The sequence below is a fragment of the Mus caroli genome, chromosome 18 (assembly GCF_900094665.2).
Source record: "Mus caroli chromosome 18, CAROLI_EIJ_v1.1, whole genome shotgun sequence".
In the NCBI taxonomy this organism is placed as follows: Eukaryota; Metazoa; Chordata; class Mammalia; order Rodentia; family Muridae; genus Mus; species Mus caroli.
This window is the reverse complement of record NC_034587.1, coordinates 66,337,604-66,362,838: the sequence shown is the minus strand read 5'-3', so window position 1 is coordinate 66,362,838 and position 25,235 is coordinate 66,337,604. Positions and strand designations below refer to the sequence as shown.

At 41.2% G+C, this 25,235-nt stretch overlaps 1 protein-coding gene across 28 annotated transcripts in view; it reads right to left on the bottom strand.

Moving 5' to 3' along the window:
• Tcf4 (transcription factor 4) overlaps positions 1-25,235 on the bottom strand; it is a 344,060-nt gene that overhangs the window by 27,486 nt on the left and 291,339 nt on the right. For 22 of the 28 annotated variants that reach the window (XM_021150789.2, XM_021150794.2, XM_029472242.1 and 19 more), the window contains 6 exons: positions 23,246-23,379; positions 17,214-17,346; positions 8,910-8,977; positions 7,760-7,838; positions 5,236-5,312; positions 2,431-2,634 (listed from right to left, as the gene is read on the bottom strand). In XM_021150789.2, coding sequence (XP_021006448.1) covers positions 2,431-2,634; positions 5,236-5,312; positions 7,760-7,838; positions 8,910-8,977; positions 17,214-17,346; positions 23,246-23,379 — 695 coding nt within the window. The remainder of the gene's footprint in view (positions 1-2,430; positions 2,635-5,235; positions 5,313-7,759; positions 7,839-8,909; positions 8,978-17,213; positions 17,347-23,245; positions 23,380-25,235) is intronic. The other 6 variants (XM_029472246.1, XM_029472250.1, XM_029472264.1 and 3 more) reach the window with 1 other exon arrangement.

The window sequence follows — 25,235 nt, the reverse complement described above, 5'->3', positions numbered from 1 at the left end:
ATGTGTCAAATGGTCAAAGGCTAACTTCATACTGACTAAATTCAAAAAATATTTCCTTTGTTCTTAGGTTTTAGTTTGAGAATTCATACAGGTCTTCATGTATTCATGCACGTGAGGAGTTCGGGTTTTTAGGGACGCGCTGCTTGGTTTCTAGAAAGCAAAGAAGGTGACAAGTCCTCTATTGGACTCAACAGGCACGTCTCTGGAGCTACGCCATGATCTAGCTGGCTCCACAGTTCCTCCTTGGAGTGAGAGGGAACTTTTGTTAAATCAGTAGAACTCTCAACTTTATGTCTTCTTTTTTAGTACCCCAGCAACCATATCCAAGAGGTGTCTGTGTATTGTTGGCCAATCATTTGTCTTTTTAAAGTTGTTGGCCAATCATTTGTCTTTTTAAAGTTGTTGGCCAATCATTTGTCTTTTTAAAGTTGTTGGCNTTGTTGGCCAATCATTTGTCTTTTTAAAGTTGTTGGCCAATCATTTGTCTTTTTAAAGTTGTTGGCCAATCATTTGTCTTTTTAAAGTTGTTGGCCAATCATTTGTCTTTTTAAAGGTGCTCACTTCTGTTCTCTCTCTCTACTTTCCATTGGGGTCAGTTCAACTTCCCCTCTCCAAAAATAATTCTAGTTTTTTTTTTGTCTTTCCCCCACCCCCTTTTCCTCGTGTTCTATCTCAGAATCAGCATCAAAGGTCAACTAATTCCAAAAAAGCAACAATGTACAGTTTAATATGTTAAAGAAATGCTTAGACTCCATCTGGTATTTAAGAACAAACTACATATTTATGGAAAAGACAGTTTTTACATCAATGTCTTGGGTGCAGGCCGCATCCGGCTAACATATGCAAAGTGAACACAGCTACAGAAATTAGCCTATTTCTCTCTTGATTGAGAGCAGATATACATAACTGGTTATAAGGCGCATATCTGGATTTTAATAAAGCCAGATTTCTTAATTAAAAGCAGTGTTGTTTAAACACTGCAGTCAGGGGGAAAAAAGAAAGCTGTACAAATGAAAACCTCATATTAAATGCATCCCTAGTGTTTAACACATTACCTGAGGCCAGGCTAAATTAAAATCTAGACTTGCCTTTGTAAACTCTTTAGCAACTGCCAATGAACATGCAAACAATTTTTACTCAGTGATGGATTTTTAGGGTAGAGGTCAAGATAAAGAAAAAAGTAAGGAAAAAAGGTTTAGCATTGGCATTCAAAAATATCTTTCCACATTTTAGAAGTGAGTTCATTGCTTCTATTTATAAAGTCACATTTTTCCCCCCTAATCGGTTGCAGGTTTCAGTAATATACTGTGCAGGGTGGCGCTCTGCATCTTGGTCTTTCAATTAAGAGAAATTGAAGAAGGACCAAAAAGCCACCCACACGAGGTTTCACAGTTATTTTGCACTTCCTTTTGGAAGCATCTCCACGTGAGAGAAGTTGCATCAGAGGATGGAGAGTGGTCCTCACCTAAGCAGTCTGGGAACCGGCCGGACACGGGGCAAGCAGTGCAATGGGATGTTTACCAGCAGGTGTGTGCTGGGGGCAGAACTACTCAAAAATCAGCAATAAAGTGAAACTTACACCATTTATCAGCTAATTGTTATCAATTAACATTTTTCTAATAAACCGTCTCTGATCCCTCCCCCCCCAAAAAAAGGCAAATACACAACTGATTTCTAGTCTCTAACCCTGAGACTGAACGGCATCATTTTAGTTTCTTAAAGACAAACCAAACCACCCTCATATTTAGAATGGCAATGATGTAACGTGAACTTGACTTGTGGTCTTTGATCAGAGTGATCAAGACGAATAACTGAACTTATGAGCGGTGATCTAGCAACTTACTAATACCTATGTGGAATGAAAACACATGCTCATATAAATCCGTATGCATGAGTACTCATAGGAGTGCAAGTGTCAAAGAGGGAAGGCAGCTATAGGATCTGTCAGCCGGTAAGTGGGCAATGTAATGTGCTCTATAGAACGGCAAGAAGAACAAATAAAACCATAGTATGTGGTAAAACACAGAGAAACCTTAAAAAAAAGATGAAGTAAAAGAAGTTAATTTAAAAAAAAAGCCAATGGATTGTTTAATTCCATTTCAATGAAATGCCCAGAATCTACAGGGACAGGAAGTAACTTGGTGATTGCCAGGAGTTGAAGGGTGGGGACACAGGAAGGGTAGGAGAATAACTGTGTGATGGTTGAGTGGCTTTCTCTTTCTTTGTACATGAGGCGAAACTCTTCTAGAGTTAGACTGTCATGATGGTCACGCAATCCTGTGTACAATCTAGAACACACTGAACTGTACACTATCAATATGTGAGCTATCCATATTGTGAACAATATCTCTCATGAAGTGATTCTTACAAAACAGCAGCAGTAGTATTTTCATTTGCCATTTTAATTCTACATGAACAGAGTCCACTTACCATGAGCGAGTGTCTGTTGGCTGAGAGAAGACCAGTTCCATACCCTGAGCCCAGGCTACTCATCGCTCCATTGTGGGAGGGTCCGATGATCCCATGCATGTCCCCGTGGCCACCAGGCACAGCTGTGGACGGGCCCACTGCGTGGTTCCGGAGAACATGAATCGCATCGTCCAGTCTTTCTAAACGGTCTTCGATTCGGCTTTGCTGTGGGTTTGTACGAGAGGTGAAATTGGATTTAGTTGGAAATGCATGCACAGGTTGCACAAGCAGAATCCTGGGCTGCTACAGACGGGTCTGGGTTACAGAATATATGTTTCCAATAAAGTTTGTTTCCTAAGAACAATAATAAAAATAAATAATGTCCTTCCTAGAAAACTGGTGGAAAATGTTAATGTTAAAGTTACAGTGTTATTTTTCATGAACAAAGTAAATTCAATAATTCTTTGAGGACATTATTATATACATATGCTACACTGGACTCCATTAGCTTGAAAGAGAACTGAGATTTATGTTAACAGAGGAAAACATGCATTGAATTTGAGGAACACTTTGGCAAGCACTGGGCTAAAATATTAGTAGTGGAAAGATGATCTATTTTTGGTTTTTGAATTAAATGTTTCTTCAAGTCAGAGACAGGTAAAAGTTTAGGCAACTTTAAGCCCCCTTCTCCCTCCCCCACTTTAAAAAAAATCTGTTATCAATATCAACCTGCATGTATGCATGTAGGGAAGGGTCTCAGAAATTGTTACAGCAAAAAATCTTTAAAAATTCTGTCACACAAAGTGCTACGAAAGCACAGGACTAAAGAATAACCAAGATTTTGCTTGATCATCTACCCAGGACCTACAGCTGATTTCAAAGTCCATACCTCCGGCAGCAGAGAATTCACTGCTTTATGCAATTAAAAGCCAATCAGCCTACCCCCATTTTAGACATTAGGAGCCTAGTTTTCTTCAACTCTCTAAGGCTTACCCTATAGCTAACAGTGAAGAAAAGGTACACAGCTTTGTCTTCATTTTTTTTTTTACTGTGATTAATATACATCAATTACTGCTTGTCATTGTATACCTTAAAATACACCATCTCATCAATGCATATTAAACATGTATTCATAGACAGGACAGGAGTGCTCTTTCCATATAGACATGAAAAATGAAGCTCAAAAATTAAGCTGATTAATTATTCTGTGTCTTATTGCCAAAAAGTAGTTGTCAGTGTTAGAATCTATCTTTTCTTTTCTTTCTTTTCCTTTCCCTCCCTCCCTCCCTCCCTCTTTATCCCTCTTCCTTCTTCCTTCCTCCGTCCCTCCTTCCCTCCCTTCCTTCATCATCCCTCTAGTGCTGTTTTGTACTAGGACTGTCTTGGTTCTCTTTGGTTTCCAGGGCACTATGCAAACAGATGTATCAGCTCTACTGCATAAGAAAAGCAATTTCTAATTATTCTGTACTGACAGGAAGAATGTGTGTCTAATAGAGTTAGTCTACGGTACAGAACATTTTGATTTGGTGGGCTTGCGAGTTGTATGGTGTTCCCTAGCCTGCTAGCTCGGCTACTTACTTGACCAAAGGAATATTACTAATTTTCTCTGAATCTACCATTTTTAATTTGTAAAAGATAGGATGGTGGTAAATGGTTGGGTCAATGTGAGCATAGAAGGAAATCTAGGTGCCTGACATACTTCCTGGCTAACAGTTCCCTTCTGGAGGGAAAGATCTCGACTTAGAATCCCTGGGAGTATTCAGAACGTATGAGGAATCCCAAGCTGTGGTCCACAGCTATGTACCAACCTCTCCAGTTCTACAGCTGAATATAGCCTGCTTTTGAGGGCTAGGCTATGGAGACCATCCTGCAGAGGGTAAATAGAACAACTGAGCTATCGGGATGGAGTCTGTCAATGAAAAAGCTGGGCTGTTGTCTTTATTGGCTAAAATGCACAGCTAGGTGATTCATCTGGCTCAGAAAGGAAGAACACGCGGAAGGAAGACGCTGCATTTTCATCTGCAAATCTCCCTTTAAAAAGTAGGTTGAAAAGGAAGACAGTAGCCCCTAAATCATAGACAGGCTCACATGGGTGGAGACAGGGAAAGGCTTGCTTCTTCCGTGTTTCTTCTCAAAATATGCAAGAAAAGCAGAAAACTCAATCCCGAGGCAGAACTGGGCTCCCCACCACTTTTGACTCATGGGTACACACCAAACCTGCACTGTGCAGGGAAGTGTCTTGCATAATTCCAGCTCCACCCACCCTAAGCTGAGGCAGATAAAAGTGCCAGACTTTGAATCATCCTGGGAGTATTTATAATATGAATTAGGCCCATGGAACTGTTCAGCTATTTCCCGGGGAAGAGTAGCCACTTCCTTACAAGTCAAATGGCTGGATTCCTTTCTACAAGAACCGCAGCAGAAGGGGACATAAACCGTAGGCCTCTTGCTTGAGGTTAGGAGGAAATGGCCTACTGTTTACCTTGCAGGCAGGGAGGAGGAAGATAGCATCATCAAGTGTCCCAGTCCTTACATTTATGTACTTACTGCTCTGGAGTGTTTAAAAAGAAGGAGAGCCCTATACTAAGCTCCTGGGATGACTCTTGATCTCCTATCAGGTCCTAGGTATTTGGAGCCCTGGGCTTTCATTCTCGATGCATCTAGGTCACCATCTCCAAACAGAGAATAGGCATCCTAATGATGCCGGCTCCCAGAAGCTGGTGGCCCTAATGTCGACTTCAAGTAGCAATCATTGAAAATATGTACCGCAGAGTGACAGAAGAAAGGAAAACCTGGTCAGAGTGTCAGACCCAGGGGGCGACATACCAGTGAGTGCAAGGGTCCTTCATAATTGGGAGATGACGAGGCCTGTCCTCCGTTTCTAGACCAAACAGCTGTGCCTGCTGACATTGAAAGGAGAAAAACAATCAGATCGCTGTGCACTTAAACCCACAGATACTTAGAAAAGGAAGCAATGTTGATTTCTATTAGTCAATATGATAAATACACTTAGTCTTCCCAGATGAAAATCTGGAAACTGGGGACATCTTTTTTTAAAGTAAAACATGTAGGATTTTCATGGGCTGGCTCCCCGTGTGTGTCCTGAGTCTGCTCTGTAAAAAGGAATATTTTATTGGGTCTAAGTTTCAGCTAGCAGGACTCCTTTGAGACATATCTGTCACTGGAGATTGGATAGTTGTGGTGCTTTCAAGGGTATGGAGGAAGGGTGGGGGAGGGCTAGGTCTTTAAGGGAGGTCAGACTATGACCAAAGACCCTTGTGGATACATGAGAACTTTGCTCTTGTTTTAAAAATGTCTATGGGATGAGATCAACCTTTAAACAAGTATTTATTTATTAATTATTTATTTTGGAGCTGGGGATCAAATTCCCTGCTAAGCACATGTTCTTTACATGGGCCCCCTCAGAAACTCTGGAGCAAAGAAATTTAGTTCACAGCAGTTCTCTAAAGAGAAAGATACAAAATTCCCTAACATTAAAAGCTACATAGTTTCTTCCAAAGAGCCTTTCAGAATATATTCCCTATATCCAACCTACAAAATGAAAATCACTTTTAAATTGAAAATGATTGTAATGTTAACACCCACTATTGAAAACATATAAAGTCTATAATTCAAAAATAGGAAAAAAAAATATAATTGTGATCTCTCAAGATCCTGTGCCCGGTGCTGCCGGTATGTTTAAAATCCGTCCTTTTTGTCTTTTCTGGGTATGCCTGTGTATTTTTATGCTAAACAAAAATAGGATATTTTGTTCAATTACTTTTCTTGACAGAATTTGGACAGAGCTGTTGGTGTGAAAATAGCAATCTGTCCCCTTATTTATATCTTCATAAAAGTTCTTTCTTCCTAACATGTGGTCTTTCAAAATGCATCACCAAGACCCCCCAAAATGGCTTCCTCTACCTACAACTGGTTGCAGAGCCTGAGGCTCCACCGCAGGTTTGTGCATTCTCCTCCCTAACCTCACGTACAGTGCCACAGCAGGAGCATGCGCACCAGGTTCCTGAGCACGCATGTCTCTCATGGTTACTGGCACAAGCCCTCCCTCGCTTCGGTACACTTATGCACAAAACCAGGACATCTGACATAAGTTGTTCCCACACTTCCAGAGCGCGGAACTAGCTGCTTTGTTTGAAGTGGTGAATGTGGTGTCCCACCTGCTTCCATCCTCCCCTCCCGTTATTGTCTCAAGTCCTTTGTACTCAGTCCTCCTCTGCTTTGGGAGATTGATATTTGAGATGATTCTTTTTTTTTTTTCTTTTTTTCCAGAGCCTAAGAATCTGGTGCCAAGACAGAACAACACAATACTAAGCTTTCCTTTCCATTTGTACTATGAACGAGGGGGAGTGGGGGAGGGGGCGTGGTGGCGGTATTCTATTACCATCTTAAAACGCCTGCTTCTTCCTGGTTTCAGTTTGGTCACCCAGAATAGACTGACTTCAGAACCCAGGTGACCCTCTCTCTGTCCTGTTCTGTGAACTTCCTACGCCAGAGAGGTTGCCATCCCATCTGCGTTGCAACCATCCCTTCTTAGACTGGTTCTGCAGTTTGAAACCTCTTGCTTTCTATGAGGGAATTGGGCTTAAGGGGAGGCATGGGAGGGCTGCACACAGGCAATGGCACAGGACTCAGAGACACAACACTAAAGCTGAGCAAATCTATTCTAAATCCCAGTAAGGTCAGGTATACACGGGACAGTTTCGTATGGAAGCCGCCTTCCCATTTTTCAAATGAACTGATGCATGGAACAAGGTCAAGTGACCTAAGAAGGAACGTAGATCACTCATGTGTACCTTAGAAAACTAAAATGGTTTACTATATAGCTGTACCACTTATAATCATGTGATTGGAAGCCATACATCATAGCAACTTAAAGAGAAACATCCCTCTTACTTCACACATTTACATAATTTATATACAAAATTGCACTTTTTCTCAAATATTTCATTTTAGGGGAGAAGGCTCAAATGTCTTCAGGGAAGGATTCATTTACATAGCCTATATTTGGTAATTAAGTATTAGATATTTCTGACTACATTTACTATTTTTTGAGAAACTGTATTGGAATATATGATCCAGCTGTCGAACATCTGTACAACTAAGAAGAGTTCAAGGAATGAATGGCTTTTCATCCAACTTTTAAAAAACAAGGAAACAAATGTACCCTTAGATTATAATTTGTTATCCACCCATTCTGCTTTTCTACGGGCAGGCTAGGTTTCGAGATCTCTATAGGTTCTGGGTGTGTAGGAGGAACTGGGGCAGCAGGCAGCTCCCAGACTGTTCCATCACCTATGATGGCTGTGAAATGAAGTCTAGGAGACAGTACCTGAGAGTGAAGGAGGGGAGCCCACAGGAGTTGAAGGATTGGAGGAAAAGCTGTTGTTCGTGTGGTCAGGAGAATAGATCTTGAAACAGTGGAGAAGAAAAGAAACTCATTGATTTCAAACAAACAGTTTTTAAATAACAACAAAAAGCATCCATGCAGCTCCCTTAGAAAACCCACAAGTCACAAAATGCATGCAACATTCAACTGTACTACAAACATTCCAAAATGAAAAATGCAACAGTTACTTCAGGTTTTCAAAAGAATCACTGTGGCAGCGTGGGACAGTGGGACATAGAACTGGGGGTCAGCCAGTTTCACGTCCAATCCCTTTCCCTCCCATAACTGGCCGAGTGGCTCTGGGCAAACCACGGACATACTGGTTTCTAATTTTCCTTTCTTCCTCCACCAAACAAGGGGCTGGGCAGCATTGTGTGTACTGTAATTAGGACAATGGCAAGCAGGGCACAAGAGAGCCCAGACTAAATAAGTACTTTCCCTTAGAACCAAAGGCTGATATTAGTTGAACTTAGTTTATGTCCACCATGGGAGGGAAAAGGCAACCAAAGACACAAAATCTTAGGAGAACAAATTTCCTCTTAAAAGTATAAATGATTGAAGACACTGCAAGGAACCATTCTCTGGCTGAGTGAATAAGGAGTGCTGGTTTGTCACTAGGGAGCACTCAGTGGGTGGACAAAGCAAAGAATTGAAGTCCCCCAGGTGCCAAAGAAATGACAAATCCCTCATGAACCTCAGTGTTTGTCATTTCTTTTTCAAGTAGCTTTTCCAAAGCATCTTATAACCAACTCTTGATGAGTCAGGCTTAGCTAGCCAATGGGCATCTATCATACTATAGAGATGAGAAAAGAGAAATGCTCACTGAAACTCTATGAGCTCAAAGGCCCGGAGAATATCCCTAGGCCCTCACTGAAGATGGTTAAGCACCAATAAGACAGCAAGATGAAAAAGGCTAGCCAAAGGAGGTAAAACAGCTTTCCCTCAAAAAGTCTCAGTGATCCTTATTCCCCCAACCGCTCCCCTCATCAAAGCTATTTGCATTTATTTTCTAAAATTCCATATGTCCACTTCTCATTAAAGTTCACCCTGCTACGAGCAGTGCCCGTGGAATCCAAAGTCAATATTTCCTCACCGAAGCCAGGGCTTTCCCCAGAGCGTCTCCAGTCTGGGAGCTGCCTGCTGCCCCAGTTCCTCTGTTTGCTGCAAAAACAAAAGACAGAATATGAAAACCAGGCAGTGAGACGTCTAACAGTTTTCTATTCTTGGTCCATTTACTCACAATTTAATTGCATTTTTAATGCTAATTACAACACATTAATCTTTAATTAGCATTAATTTGTTTGCTGAGGTAGATGTCAAATATAGTCATGTTACTTTTTTTTTCCAGATAAAATATAAACCTGACACCTTGGTTTGAAGACAGAGTGCTCCCCCTGCCATTACATCCCCCACGTTGCTGATGAGCAGTTACTGGTGACAGTTACCAAGCCAGCCCTTGGTGGTCATCATCACTAAGAAAAATGTGACACTTGTAGGACCTTAAAAATCCTCCAAGTCCAACATTTCTTTATATATAATTGAATTATCTTCATGAATAATTTATACCTATCGTCAAATAAAGAAAAATTTGATAGACAGCAAAAAGGGCTTGCATCTCAGTGCCACATAGTGGTTTTGCTAATGAAGAGGAAGAATATTTTGTTATTCTACAAATACATTTTCCATATGTGTGTGTATGTAGGTATATGTGTTGTTAATAATAATAATGCATGTATTCCTACATAGAGCACAGCCGACTCCTTTGCTGAAGATAATGTGCCAGTCAACCGTGTGGTGGAAATGGGCTGGGTGGATTGACAGGACTTAGGGAATGCTGCCTTTACTAATGCCCTCAACGCTAGCGCATAGACTAAAGGATAGCCTACTGATGCTCTCCAAGAGTTGCTTTTCACTGTTGACTGGAATGGAAAGAGGAGACATTAAGTCAATAGATGAATGCAAGCAAAGTTTCACTGCACACATATAAAGGTGTTGAAATCCCCTAATCTTCTTGAACAGGAGACCCTTTTAACTAAGTACCTTGGATCATCTCCTTCCAGACCCAAGGATGTGGTGGGATATGACTGAGACTCCAGAAATCAGACCTACAGCTTCTCTGGGTCTTGCCTTCGTTCTCTGCATCTCTGCTTAGTGTATAGCTGAGGTATTACTGTTCCTTTCATAGATTTGCATGCTTGGTGTATCAGTGCAATGATTTCTTATATATGCTTTACTCGACGACCACCCCCACCCCCCTCTGACTCATTTGCTCATTCCAGGAACACTGACAAGTGCCAACTGTATCACAAAGCAAACACAATTACCTTTACTTTCAGAGAAACAAACCTCTTCTTTTCCCTATTACACATGGATGATGTACACAAGCTATATGAAAATAGTAGATTATAGTCAAGCTATATGAAAATAGTAGATTATAGTCAAGCTATATGAAAATAGTAGATTATAGTTGTGGGAAAATTCTCAGAATGTGTTTCTGATATCATAGAAACTAGACAAATAAAAGCAACTTAGAAAGGTATCAAGGACACTAAAATATTTAAGACAAAAAATAGGCAAAATTCTGGTATGAAAATGGGAATTTCTGTATTAAAGAGTTTTAGAAACAACTAAAGATGGTTGTAAAAGGGGTGTGATGGAGATTTACAGACACAGAGTATCCTATCAACGTGCATCATTACACTATCTATGGGAGCAACTATTGTTTTCTTATCAAGCAATATTATCTGTTTGTTATTATATGCTTAAGTGGAGACTGCAGTCAAAAGAATCCATGATATCGTCCCGATTCTTATACAGGTCTCCATGAAGTGAATGTTCAGAGAAACATTGGTGAAAAGAAAACAAGAAGAAAAAAAAAAACAATCCACATTTACTAACCAAGAATCCAAAAAATAAAAATAAAAAAGCAGTAGCTTTCAGAAGACTTACTCTTCTTTTGAACAATTAAAAAAAATCAAAACTATAAATTAAAATCCATCCCTGCAACCATCCATTTTCAAGATACAAATCAGGAAGACTTGGAAAACCAACAAACACATTCTAAGAACATTCACAAAAAGAGAGGATAGATACTCTTAGTGTGATTTAAAAAGTTCTTTTGACTTGTTTATTTTACTATATTATTTGTATGAGTGTTTTGCCTCTATGGTGTGTATGCACCACATGTGTGCCCGGTACCTAAGAAAGTCAAGATGAGGCTTTGGGTCTCCTGGGACCAGAGTTACAAATGGCTGTCAGCCATCATGTCGGTTCTGAGAGTTGAATCTGGGTCTTCACAAGAACTACAAAGGCTCAAACAGAGCCAACTCTCCAGCCCTAGTGTGATTTTTTTTTTTGTTCTAAAGCACTGAACCTTTTAAACTAAGCTATTAGTGTCTTCTTTATACAAAGAGATATTAAGACTCAGGAAGCTGAATCAAAAATAGAATCAAGTCCTTACCTCATCTGGTCATAAGAATGTTTTAGAAAACTACAAAGGCTATTCATGCAAGCCACTGATAAGAACAGACTAATTTTTAACATGAAGCCATTTTACCTTGCAAGAGCTGGACAGCCCAACCAAGAGGCTTACATTTCAAAGCAGTTGGCTGGGGCCAGTCTACTCTTTCACTGGGCATGCCTTTTGTTCTGTTCCAGGAAACACGGAGGGGACACATTTTCAACATGAGATGGGTCCTCTCTTAAAGATGTCTCTTTTTGTTTGTGTGACCAATATACAGAAGGCCACACAGCATTAGAATGGAGATATGTTTTTAATTCTCAAATGGATTAATATTTGGCTTTGGTACTAGAAAGTGGGTCATGCTTAGCAAAACATATATCAAATCCACCTTTCAGACTTCAGTATATTAGGACTTCACTGATATTTTAGTACTGGGTTCTGTCAAGGCATATTATTAGGGATCACTAATGTTCACGTCACGGAAACAGATATGTCTTTATGTGTACCAGTTTTACTTTGGTTCTAATCAATTTCTTTTGCTTAACAGACAGAAAAACCAAAGCCAAAACCCCAAAACCAACCAACCAAACAAACAAATAAACAAAAAACCCAAAGCAACATCAAAAAACGAAAAACAAAAATGAAAGAACAAAGCACAAAAAACCTCCGCAAACACCCCCAAACCAAACCAAAACACAAAAAGCAGCCTTTAAGTAGAGTATATCAAAGGTACGAATGGGAAATGAGCAATTATGAAAAGCTTTGTGATTTTGTAGGAACGTTTGGTACTGTTAGCCACTCAAGTATTGTTCAGAGAAGGCTCCAACCCAGGTGCTGTTGCTGGCTAGAAACACACACAAAGGTTTCACATCCTGTCCTGGGTGTTGGACCACCCTCCGTGAGTGTCCGCTTTGGGGAAATGGTGGTTCCCATCAGAACACACCCCAAACAAAATACCAGGACGACTGGTGCCTGGGGATGAGCTCTGAGAATCAGAATCTGGAAAATATGTTTCCCCTTTATTGCACACCCATAACCTGCGGCAGGGAAGAGGGGACATCAAAGGGCGGGGGAAGTACAAGTCGGTGTGTTCTCCAGACCAGCACTGCCTTACGATGATGCTCTTCTGAACTGTGGTCGGTGACCCTCCTGTCATTAAAGTGCTAAGGAGAAGCATAGCAATGCCATGAGTTTGTCCACAGGGATGACTATAAAATGGAACGTTGCCAACGCTCCACCAAGACTCCTTTAGAAGAGCCTCCAACAATGGGCGTGATGTACTAATGCCACGTGGGAAGGGCTCCAGGCATACATGGGGGAAGGTGGGCCTCCTGACTGTGTGCAGGAAATCGGGGAGAGGCTTAAATTAAACTCATTTATTGCTCTCCATTGGTGGTCTTTAAAACTACAGACCTGAAGCTGCTGGATAAAATGTATCTTTACTCTTTCTTCCATCTGTGCCTGGTCATCACCCAAATCCATCTGAAGGCCCATGACCCTCATAACACAGACTGGATATTATGTGACTAGCTTAATAATAATAAAACAATTACTATGAAACCAAGTTCTCTAGGGAAAGAGGACATAATGTTTCTACTAGAAAGCCATATCCCAACATGCTTCCTTTCATACAAACATGTCAGGAGGAGTGAAAGTTGTAAGTCAGATTAATTCATGAACCAGATAGATATTTCTGAGTAATATTTAACATATGGTGCATTAAATCAAACTTAGTAGCCTGTTCCTTCAACACTAGTTGGTTTGAGGTTTAAAAAACATGGGAAATAGCATCTTTTTCTATAGTCGGAAGGCAGCCCACTTAAAGACTAATACAACAATTGTGGCTATTATAAAACATTATGTTGTTATTGCCCAATTCCCTGTGAGGGATAGGGAAGGTTTGTGGTCCCAAATCTCCAAGAGCATGCTGTCAATGTATAAACATGGAAGTCTCTGAATGGAATCTGCAGATGGCTGAGTGGCTCTCGGGCTTGGGAACCTCCCTGAGCTATCCTATGGCAGAAGGTTCTCTCACTCCTGATCAGCAAGAGCTGATTATTCAGGAAGGAAGGAAGTAGGAAGACAGCCAAGTGTACTACCCTGTCGACAACTCTTTATCCTTGGATAAAGGCAATCTGGGCTAAACCACTTCTGACACAAGCCAGCTGCATGGCATTGAAATGGCATTTAGGGATGAAACAGAAGTGCTCAGATGCAAGTGAATTCCTAAAGGTCCCTGGTCAACTCTCACCTTACCCAGGTGCTAAGCCAGCTGAGCTGTGGTTGATCCGTGATGTGCCCTATTGACCTCACTGAGCTATGCTGTGCCCTATTGACTCCATTTATTCCAGGGTGATTCTGAGACCCTTCCTATCCAGAAAAGGCTGACGTAATCACCAGAATGTGCTAGTATTTGCTAGGAAGAACAGGAACGGGCCATAAGCCACAGTGAAATATTTTACCGTGAATGGATATGCCATTAAAAGTTTCATAAATGTTCCTCAAAAGAACTGGCACTGAACATGAAGGAGCAAAAAAGAAACAAATGAACAAACAAAAAGAAGGCGTGGCCAGTTGTCTCAGCAAGAAAGTGATGAGCCACCCCCAACCTAAGCGAGCACTTTCCATCTTTGGGATGCAGCAAATGGACATGACATGAGATGCAGGCCTCGAGAAGCTCCAGGGCTTATACCTCACCCTGTAGACACCACGGGGTTCTATGGTTGGTTTAGGACAAAGGCGACAACCGTGATGAACTATTATCTCATGATACTGAGACCCGGGGCAGCCCTCTGAACCCAGAAAGCTTTGGCAACTATGGGTGCCATGTTTCAGAGAGCTGCAGCGCCTTGCAACTTTGTGCCAAAAGAACTTGAAAACGGGCTGTCCTCGTGTTAGTGCTTGAACCCATTCTTATGGCATTAGTGCTCTTAGGGATTTTTTTTCTCTCTCTCTCCAGGATCATGTGTGTAATCTCAAACATGTGTTGGGCTATGTGTTCCTTATTTACCAATTATTTAATTAGCCCTGTTTGTTCTTTGAGATACAGGCAATGTAGTATTTCTTTATTTCCTGCATTTCAGAGTGAGTGAGTATAGGCCAAATATTTTCAAAGTCTACAGATGTATCCTATTAGCCAGCACTGCTTGTTAGAGAAACGCGCTGACTTCAGAAGAGAGTGCTTCTCTTAGTGTTCTGTGGACATGCTGCCATCACAGCCTTCTTCCACATGCCAAACCAGAGCCGAGGAGACTTTTACATGAAGACACTTGAGGACCAGAGAGCCAGGAGAATAAGGCTTACAACTGGTCTTCAATGTTCCTTGCCATTTGTACACAGGGAATTGGGAGAATACAGTATTTTAAGGCAGAGCATACTGGAATATTCAAGAACTTTCTCCCTTAAAGTAACATTAAAATAAATTTTATATTTATGCAAATTTAATATGAGTATTTCTCATTGTAAGATTGAATTACCAGATGTGCTTATTTTCTAAGATATTATGATGCTTTTTAAAATACTTTTTTCCTAGTAAGATTTTTGACAAGAATACTAATTATTATAAAATGATTTATGGAGTAAATTTCCTTAAAAAATCCTTTGTCTGGGTTCTAAGAGTTTCTTATTTTTCTTTTTAAGTTGGAGATCTTCACTATTTTCTGGACATTAACAGGACCTTGAGGTTTATATATAAAGTCAAATTCATCTTCAGTCTGCAGCTAGGCTCTTCATCTGTAAGGCTCAGACCCCTCTACTGTGATTAGGCTACTGCCATTTGTCCATAAGCTGACAGCAATGGGACCATCTTAAGCAAGCAATCCTTACTCTGACTGTACTAGGCAGCTAAGATGTTCAAGGCTCACAGAGGATAACCTGGAGCACTATCCCTCTTTTACCCAGTGATCCATGCATGCCTCACTCACAGACACTGGACACCAGGTCTACACAATCCTCTCTAAAAGAGTGCCCAAATGTGTTTTCCTGAACTCGGAGGTCCGTTCCACCTCCATATCTTCCTTAAAAAGAAAATGACTCAAACCACAAGTAGACAGGAAACCTGTCACGTACAAGGATGAATGACCGGCCATTCTTTATAACCGACCTCATGACTGCAGAAGGGGCTTTCCATTTGTCAAACCACACTGAAGTGAAATGTGCCCCTTTCAGTCTTTCAGTTCTGCACTTTTCTTTCTTTCTTCTTGTTTTTCAGATCTGCCCAAACTTCACTGGGTGCTAAGAGGACTTTTCCCATGTTACCTCGGGCCATAGCTCTGCAAGGTCAGACTGGCACAACATTCTTGAAAAGGTTCTCTTATGGAAAGTTTCAGAATGGAAACTCGTTCCTAAATTGGCTTCTCTGTGAGATGTGATAGGACAGGGCTGCTAGGTGGCTCATCTCAAGTGTGAAATAAATTACTGAATAAAGAAGCATGGTATTGGTTGGCTAGGGAGTATATTTGAACAGTTTAATATCATCTCTTTCACCGAGAACTCTCCCATGTAAGTGATTCATACAATTCCCAAAGTTCAAGGGAAAAAGAGGAAAAAAAATTACAAAAAGCTAAAGCAATAAACAGCCGCATGAGGTTCTCTCTAGAACAAACCCTGAGTTTCTCATCAGTGACCTTCTGTGAATGACCTCAAAGGGCAAGCTGTTACAGTTTCAATGGGAACGGTTCCCCGCAGGCTCCTGTATCCCAAGACTTTGTTCCTAGCCTGTGCTGCTCTTTTGGAAGATTTTGGAAACGGTGAGCCACAGGGCCTGCCTGGGCTGCAGACGTAGACCACTGCAGGCACACCACAGTGGGGACAGCACAGCACAGTGAGTGGGGACACACAGTTTAAGCTCTCAGTTTCCTGATCCACTGAGATGTAATAATTTACACTGCAAGCTCTATCCTCCAAGGACAAGGGCCCAGGCCATGCTGGACTGTGTCTCTTCAAACCATGACCTCAACCACAACTGTCCTCTTGAAAGTTGCTTCTCTCAGGTATGTGGTCACAGCAACAAGAAAAATGCCAAATGCACCTGTCAAGTGTGGCTTAAAGTAGAATAGAATACACTGTGACTAGCAAAGTCCTGGGTTGTATGAGGACCCCCGAACATCTAGATGTGCTGTGCAGCAGAATGCGAAGCCTGTTGAGGTTGACCCACAGGGAAGTAGCTGCCTCTGAACCAACTAGTATCTTCCCTTTAGGAATAGCTAAATGCCCTGACTAGCTCTTCCCTCAGGAGAACAGTACTGGCGGAGATCCATCTGTACTAAGCGATCACCACAGACATCAGAGGATGTGAGCTGATGATACATTTGGCAGCAACAATCTTCCTGAGCCTAAACTTATTACAAAGCCCACAGGAGATGATTTTGGGCCCACTGTTAGCCAGACATCTTTCCTCTGTGAACAATTTCTCTTCAAGGGCTCTATCATGCTATATTCTCTGAAGGTTAAATTCGTCTAGCTATTAAAATGACTGTTAACTGAAAACTTCATACAAACAAGGCTTTGGAAGACAGTGACACAGCATGGTTCACAACTGAGCATGACGTTCAGTCTTTGTGAAGTGGTGAATACCTACTGGTGTTGAGTATAACCGGTTCCCGTATCTCACTGGTCTTCTATGAACAGTGTTAAGAAAACTTCGCTAGCTTGATGTTTGAGAATGTGAGATGCAAGTGATTCTGGGTCTACTTGAACCCTTATTTAACTTAATGACTCATAATGGACAACCAAGTCAAATTTCAGTTTCTTGTCACTAAAAAAGAATGTGGCTATGGGCAAGCCAGTGAACTCAATACCTTCATCTGTTCACTCGGTGATGTGACAAACATTTATTGCCTGCCTATAATTCCACTGTGAGAGGAGAAAGAGGGCTTTCATAATTAGACCCCACCATGGAGCACTGGTGTCTGGGTTGCCATACATACTACTCACCCATTATACTGTCTGTTCCGTTGGCAGGGGGGGTGCAGGAAGAGGTGCTGTAATGGTTGGTGCCACTACGATGGAACGTGGACATCGGAGGAAGACTGGAGTTGATGTCTGCCGAGGAGTGGGATGGATAGCTCTGCAGCAGGAGGAAGAAGATGTTCAGCCATGGTATACTTAGTCTTCTGAATCACAATATGGCAAGGGAGACGCTTTCCGAATTGCAAAACGGCCGAGGAAACAGCCTGTCTTATCTGATAGCTTTCATTCTCTAAACAATCAAATACCCCTAGATCCAAAGTTGATCTGTGGTTGTATCAAATGTCAAGGAATATCATAGCAACCCAGGAGGCCAAGGAAAGACCAAGACCACCAAATCTATAAATAATCGGTTTAAAAACAAAACAAAACAAAACAAAACAAAACAAGATCATCTCATAGACCTCAGAAGCAGACATGGCTACCTCTCTTATTTTTTTCCTGTGGCCTACTAAACAACTGAAGAAGATTGTACAGGATGACAATATACAGATTTCTGGGGTTTGTGTTACACTGGACCCAGGCCTTTAGCCTCTACACAGCAAAATAACAGGGACCTTCTTCCTCCCCTGTTGGATTATACTGCTCAATGAATCTCGGCATCGAGAAAAGATAGAAAATGACAAACAGTTAAAAGAATTAAAAGCTAAATCTCTCTAAAGCCTGAGTGTGAGAAAGCGTACATTAGTGGCCTCACTGAATTGATTGGGTATCCAAAGACTTGCTTGGGCTTTCTTTCCCTCTGAGTGCCTCCTTTGCCTGCTACATATACTATTTAGCTGACTAGGACGGAAGAACATCTTTCAATGGTCGCTGGGCCTAAGGCTTAGCTTCAAATTTAATTCTACACCAGTTGTTCAAATGATGGAAGGTGGCACAGTGGTTGTTGTATACCCATCTCATGGGTGATAGGATCACTAAAGGGACACATGGATTTAAAAGGACACCTCAGACTATCTTTTTGCCAAATAAACAAAAAACCAAAACCAACCAACCAAGTAAAAATAAAATCCAGTGGTTAAAAGTTGCTCTCATTTTTGTTTTGACAAGCTTTTGGATGCACTTTCGATGTTAAAGAAAGTATGTAACGATAAAGATGTTTGTGGCATGTGATAAATTAATAGTTACAAATTTTTATTATATCATTACTGGAGATGCATTTAATTACTTAATTCAAAAATAGAGACTGGGTAATGGATCACTATTTTCTCATGCCTAGATATGCTTTCTGAAATGTTTTTAAGTAGAGCTATTAGATACTGCAGATCCTGGCAAGTACTAGAACCAAGGCATTTGTTAACAAGGAAGGAACGTGGTTTCGTGGTGCTGGCCAACTTTTCTGCTTAGTTCTGCCTCTTCCTGGATGCCCCTCCCTTTGCGTGCCATTCTCCGATGAGTTCAGTCCAATTGTACCTGCACTCTGCACTGTCACTCACACTCATTCCTGGGTCAGTCATTGCCGGTTGCCCAAGTCCAATCCCACGACTCCCTTGAGGGGAGGGAATGGAGCTCATATGCCCTCATGCTAAGCAGTAAACATACAGGAAACATACAGTGAACATACGATGACAGTCCATGTGTATGGACTGAAGTCTGACTTATTTGAGGGACTGCCAAACAGTCCAGGTCATGCATCTACATTTTAGAGTTGGGTCTGACACATGGATGTCTTTGAAAATATCACACCCATGTTAAGGAAGTAACTTTCCCCTGGGCCACCTCTTTACAATGGGGACTTGAGTCTCCCAAGTCACCCATACAATGTTCTTTAAAGAATAACAGAGTGGTGCTTCTCCACGGTACAAATTATTTAAAAAAAAGAAAAGACAAGGTAAGATACAAGGCTGGGAAAACCAAGCTTAGATGAGTTGAGTCACAGCGAGTTCTGCTTCTGAGATAAAAGTTTATGATAGAGATGGAGAGAAAAAAAGAACTACATGGAAAGGAGGAACCAGAGAGAAATACAATAATGAGAAATGTTTAATTAATTATAAAAACGAGAAGATGGGAAAGAGACAAAGGAAAACGATCGGTGAGACTTTTTGGACTCTTCTAACTTTCTGGAAAAAGGAGGATAATTTAGAGTGTGACCCACAAAGCGTTATCGCTAAATGCAGAGACTATGAAGGAAGAAAAGCAATCCCCGGAGCTTAATGGGGAAACCGATGCAGTCCATACTAAATCAGTTCTTTTCAGAGACACACTGAAAATTAGATGCTGAAACAAATGAATGAGATTTGTAACTAGATTACTTGTCAATGAGACTATCTGTGAAACTGATGTTATCGGAAAGTTAATAACAATACAGCACAGAGAATGTTAGTGATGGCAAGTAGTGTCTCATAGAAGATTTAAGAATCAAGTCCTTGATCTTCCTCCAGCCACCACTGTCCCTCCTGCTTGCTATAAAGGTTCAAGGAGAATGTGGCCCATTCAAGTGTTGTGGCCTGCCATGTCCATCCTCTTCAAGGTTTTTGTTGTAGTTGTTGTTTAAATTTCTGATATCCAACTGAGAGTCTATTGATCATGTAAATGTTACAAACATTCACAATGGTGATGTTTGTTATTGATCTATGGGTTGGTGATTTGAAGATTCACAAGTCTAAGAATAAGTAGTATACGCTAAGAATAAAATGGCGCCACAGGCCAAGGTGGTGTCTCATAGTCTCGACACTCGTGGCCTTTGTGACAGATATTTTTATTACCATGGAGTTTCCTGTATAGATGGTTATTAGCATCTCTTGCCTCTACTCACTGGACGCCATTAGCATCCATATCCCAGCTGTGACAACAAATATGTCTCTCAACATTGTCTAGTGGTTCCTGAGGACAGCCTTAAACCCAGTTTGGAAAGTGCTGATGACAAAGTAACTTGCATTATGCTACGATTTCAGAGGCCTCAGAAGGCTCCATCATGTAGCTCTGACTAAGTCCCGTCAGGCAGTGAGGCCTCTATCCTTCTTTTTCAAACATCTTGGCCAAGTCTTTCCAAATTTAAATTTTCTACAAAAATCCATTCCAAAGCTTAACCACAAAGTCCATTCATTGGGGTTAGTTCTGTGCCTGTGCCTGGGACAAGTAGCAATGAGCTATGGGATTGAGTTGTAAAAACCAAAACTGTAAAGGGTGATTCAAAGACTTACAACGGTAACAGTTTGAGGTGAAATGCGTAGAATTGAAACTTCCTCATTACACAGTCTGTTATAACATGGTGGAAAACGATGATGTTCACCGTGTTTCCAAAAGGTTTTGCCTTCAGTGATAATACGGTAGTGGTTGAATTACAGCCAAAATAGTCAGGGAAGCCTCTCGCCCTTCTAAGTTAGCCCCCTTTAGCATGCTGTTAGCCAAACATTACAGACTGGAGCTGTAGGGAAACGTCACTATTTTCAAGATAAAAGATGCTGACTGCTGTTGGATATTCAAATTATTCCCAATCAGTGTCAGAGTCTTCAAAGTCACTTCAGTGAGAGATTGTCATATGGCTAAATACTGAAATTACAATGATAACTAGATGTAATAATTCAATAGTTTCACTCTCAGTGGGAAAACTCATTAGGATGCATTACCAGAACCTTATTCATTTACCCTTTAAAGTAAGGATCTTAACTCTCTGAAATTTGCTAACTGGTCAAATTAAGAACGGGAACCTGGGCTCTGTGATGAGCACATGGCTCTATCACTGCGTCTTCTTATGTGATCTCTTGAGGCACTGCTTTAAAATGACCTTTCTCTCTGAACAATAACACTGTGTTGATTCACTAGAACTTTTTTCTAAAATGTGCCTGGTTTCTGACTTGAAATTATGCTTTTTATGCATCTAAGCATCATGTGAGGGCTCCCTCCATATGCAGTGAACTCTAGTGGGATAAAATCATATCATAAGGCAATATTATAAAATATGATTTAAAAAAAAATGAAGTAATGTGGGGGAAAGAAAAATAGCATGTGGACAAAACTTCCAAGGACTGAAATTCTAACTTTTAACATGTCACCCCAAACTTGAATTTGCATCCATAACTTCCCCAGTTTTGATTATGAGTCCTAGGCAAAGTCAGAATGAGTAAGTAAACATGTTGCCAAGAGATCTCCTAGGGACAGTTGGTATTTCCCTACACCTTCCCTTGAATGCCTCCAAGTAGGGGGTGGGAGAACAGGCAGGCTGAAGCTCAGTTATTTGCTTTTTAGTGAAAATGTGCTAACATTTGAGATGTTTGTGGTGCCTACATTGGAACACAGGAGAGATAAGAAACTGGCCACTCCCATCACTCCCACCTGCTCCCCAGGAAAGTAAAGACTAAGTGACCACGTGATGTCGTGTGCTCTGGGACCAACTAAGTGTGCATTTTCAGACATCAGAATTTCTATATCTGGAATCTTTGGGGCACCAGGGAAGAATATAAAGCTTTTTTATTTTTCTTCTATATATGCAGTGATTGAACAAAGGAGATCTGAGATTAGAGGAATCCAGAAAAAAATTCCCTGTCAGGACAGAGAAAAAGTAATAAATGTGAAAACAAGGGAAAATATTAAGAAGAGACGAAGTCACAATCACAGACCATAGACTTTCCTTCACATTTGTGGGGTTTGAAGGTCTGTGTGTATATATCAGTGTGTGTGTGTGTGTGTGTGTGTGTGTGTGTGTGTGTGCGTGCATATCAGTGTGTTTGTGTGTATATCAGTGTGTATCAGTGATTGTGTTTGTGTGTGTGTCTGTGTCTATCAGTATGTTTGTGTATATATCAGTGTATGTATCAGTGTATATGTATATATCAGTGTGTGTGTATATGTGAATGCACATGTGTGTGTATAGCACACGCATATGGGCATGTAGGTGCATGCAGCTGTGTGTGCACATGAAGAGGGGAGAGCAGGATTTTGGGTGTCTTCATCACTCCCTGCCTCAGTGCCTTGAGGCACAGGATTTCTCACTGACCACAAGGCTTTTGTTTTTGACTGGAGTGGCTCTCTAGGAAGCTGTTGGGATCTGTCTGTCTCCCTTCCCCATCTTCTTCCCTAATGCTGGGGTTACACGCACACACAGGCATGCCCAACACTTTACATGGGTGCTGGGGATTTGAACTTAGGTCCACATGTTTACAAGTACGCTTGCTTGCCTATGGATTCATCTTCCCAGCCTGAGGGCCATAGCATTTTAATTGCATGGTACTGAACACTGAACTCAAGTCTCATGTGGCTTGCATCCCATACCTTACCATGATCTAGACATTTTTATTTTCCTCAATGACAGATTTAACTATGTAAGTTGGTTCTTGGCCGGGGTCGTTCTTAAGCCTAGAGAGAGTCAGGTGGCTGATTCCTCTAGGACAAGGAAATAGATGAAGGTCAGTCAGTAGAAGTCATGGGCAGAGTGGAAAAGGCTTGCTGAGACATGACCTGATGTTACACAACTCGGCAGCTCTCACTGGGATGTTGAGCAAAGCAGAATGAATGGCACTTGTATGGAATTAAAATTTAAAAAGCCAAATGATGGAGACATTCCACAGCCTGCTGTTCCCAAGGCTACACAGAAAACAGAAACTTTTCCTATAGGCCACCATAGGTCAAAACTGACATGGTAATTCCTGTCATCTCAGATCCTTCCCACTCTTCCCTCAGCAGAGCACTCTCCAGAACTTCAGACATTAAAAAAAAAGAAGAAGAAGAAAAAAAAAGACCAGGCACTGCCATTGTGGAGGCCCTGCAACTCAAAAATCCAGTGTTTATGAATCGAAGGAAGCTGACACTGCCATAAAGAAAACAGAACAAAACACAATAAACGAAGGGACAATGGCAGAGAAGCCTCTGGAAGGTTTACAGAGGTGATCCGTTTCTGTGGAGCCTTTGATCACAGAAACAATAAAACTCCAAGAGTAATAGGTGAGAGCTATTTTTGCCTCTTTTTTTTTTTTTTTTTTGCAGAGCCCTTGCGTACACACAGAGATGAAACTCATAAACCAGCTAGCGGTGCTCTGCCCGTCCCCGGGAGCCTTCCTTACCAAACGTTCATGTGGATGCAGGCTACAGTAGCTGCTGGACTGTGGGATATGAGAAGAATTGCCCAGCATCCCTCCATAGCCGGGCTGATTCATCCCGCTGGAGGAGCTCCAAGGGTCGCTGCTGTGATGGCCATCTGCAAAGGACAAAGAGAACCGTGACTTTTCTGAGGCGTCCAGCCTTGCCTTTGAGAATAGGGTTTTCTTCATATACTTGAAAATAACCTCCCGTTGTGTATTCATCTTTGTGTTGCTTAGCCGATTACATCACGCGACAGTCATCGTTACTTTTTTCCCAAGTGGCTTTTTATATTGTCAAACAAACAGAAACATTTAAGTTTGTGTTCTTAGCAAAAGAGAAAAAAGAAAATTAAAAATAAATCAACTGCAAAAGTACAGAACATGTTCCTCTGCGGAACTGTCAAGCAAGCAAGGTTAGTTCATTCCCAAAGAAACCGTTCTTTCTATCTAACCCCTACTTTTATGAACGTAATCTGAAAAGTTAAAGCATTTCTAAACTTTGGGGTGAAAATAAAACAGTTGGGACCTCACAGAGTTGGCATGGATGCAAGACTGAAGAACCTGCGCTGCAATGACTACTGGAAAAGAACAGCCCATTTTTAGAAGGTTGGGTTTCATTTCTGTGCCGTGCACAGTACAGAGAATTAATATTGGGATTATCTTACGGTAAGTGGGGAAAGAGGATTTTCAATACTTCAGTCCCAGGTCATTTTGGAATTTAGTATGTGCTACCTACAACTATTGCAAACTCTCCCGAGCAATGTGAGGAATGCATGCATGTCCTAAAATAGATATCACAATATAGAATAAAATTGGAAGCCTCTGGATTTCATAAATATATGAGGTAAGGAGTTTGAAAATGAGTCAATTAGACACATCGTTTTTAAAGTCTCTTTAGTGTGGAGGTGACCTCTCATATTAACAGCTGAATGGACGCTTCAAGAATTCTTTCAGTCCCTGGCCCTGAGGTTATAGTTTGTGATTGTTTAATTTTGATTTTTCAAAGAAACCTAAGGGCTAGAGACAGCCTGAACCACTTCTGAGTAATTCACGAACTTTCCCCTCTCTTAGCTTTTGAACGAAATTGAGTACTGGATTCATACCAGGTCATCAGCTTGTCATTGAAGGTAGTTGGGCATTCCTTGTTGAAAACAAGTGTATTTCCACAGTAACATGTATGTACTCATAGCCTTTGAATCAGGCAAATTTCATCTGATATTTTATTTCATGAAGCTGTCTCCCCTCCTCCCCTGCGCCCCACCCACCCTGACTTTTTAAATTCTGGAGCTAGAATTTCAGAACCAGTCTGGCCATAGACCACAGAGGAAGAGGTGGTGGAGTTCCACCTATAAGAACTGTGTATGCTATGCGATCCCACGTCTGTCATGTTGACCACTGTAGACTTGTAACCAAAGGATGAAAAGATACAACATAAGAGGTCCCCGTAGTGGGTTTAAAATATGCTGCCTGACAATCCCATTACCCCACTGCATCACCACGCGTTCTTCAAAGCCCATCCATGACTACCTTGCATCGCACAGAAGGAACTGATGTGCTCGAGACAGAATCATCAGGTTACTCTTTCTACCAATTCTCGCTATGTGGGAACTTAGTGTCTTTAAAAAGTGAACTGGTCTTGGTGTGTATGGGGTGTGTGCAAAAAACCATGTGTTCAAGAGCTTGAAGGCCAGAACTCATTCCTCTGAGACAGCGTCTCTCACTGCATCTAGAGCTTTGTGGTCGGGGTAGGCTGATGGCCAGCAAGCTGTAGGGATACACCCAAGTCCCCATCTTATCACAGCAAGCACTCTCTTCTGAGCCATTGTTCCCAATTCAAAGTTAACATCCCATATGCTTTAGATTTAGTAGGGGATACGGAAGTTTAAATGTTACCTTAAATTTAAATATGAAGTTCGAGACCTACTAACACTTTGGGAATATGCATCTGACAAATAAATTGAGAAAATGGATC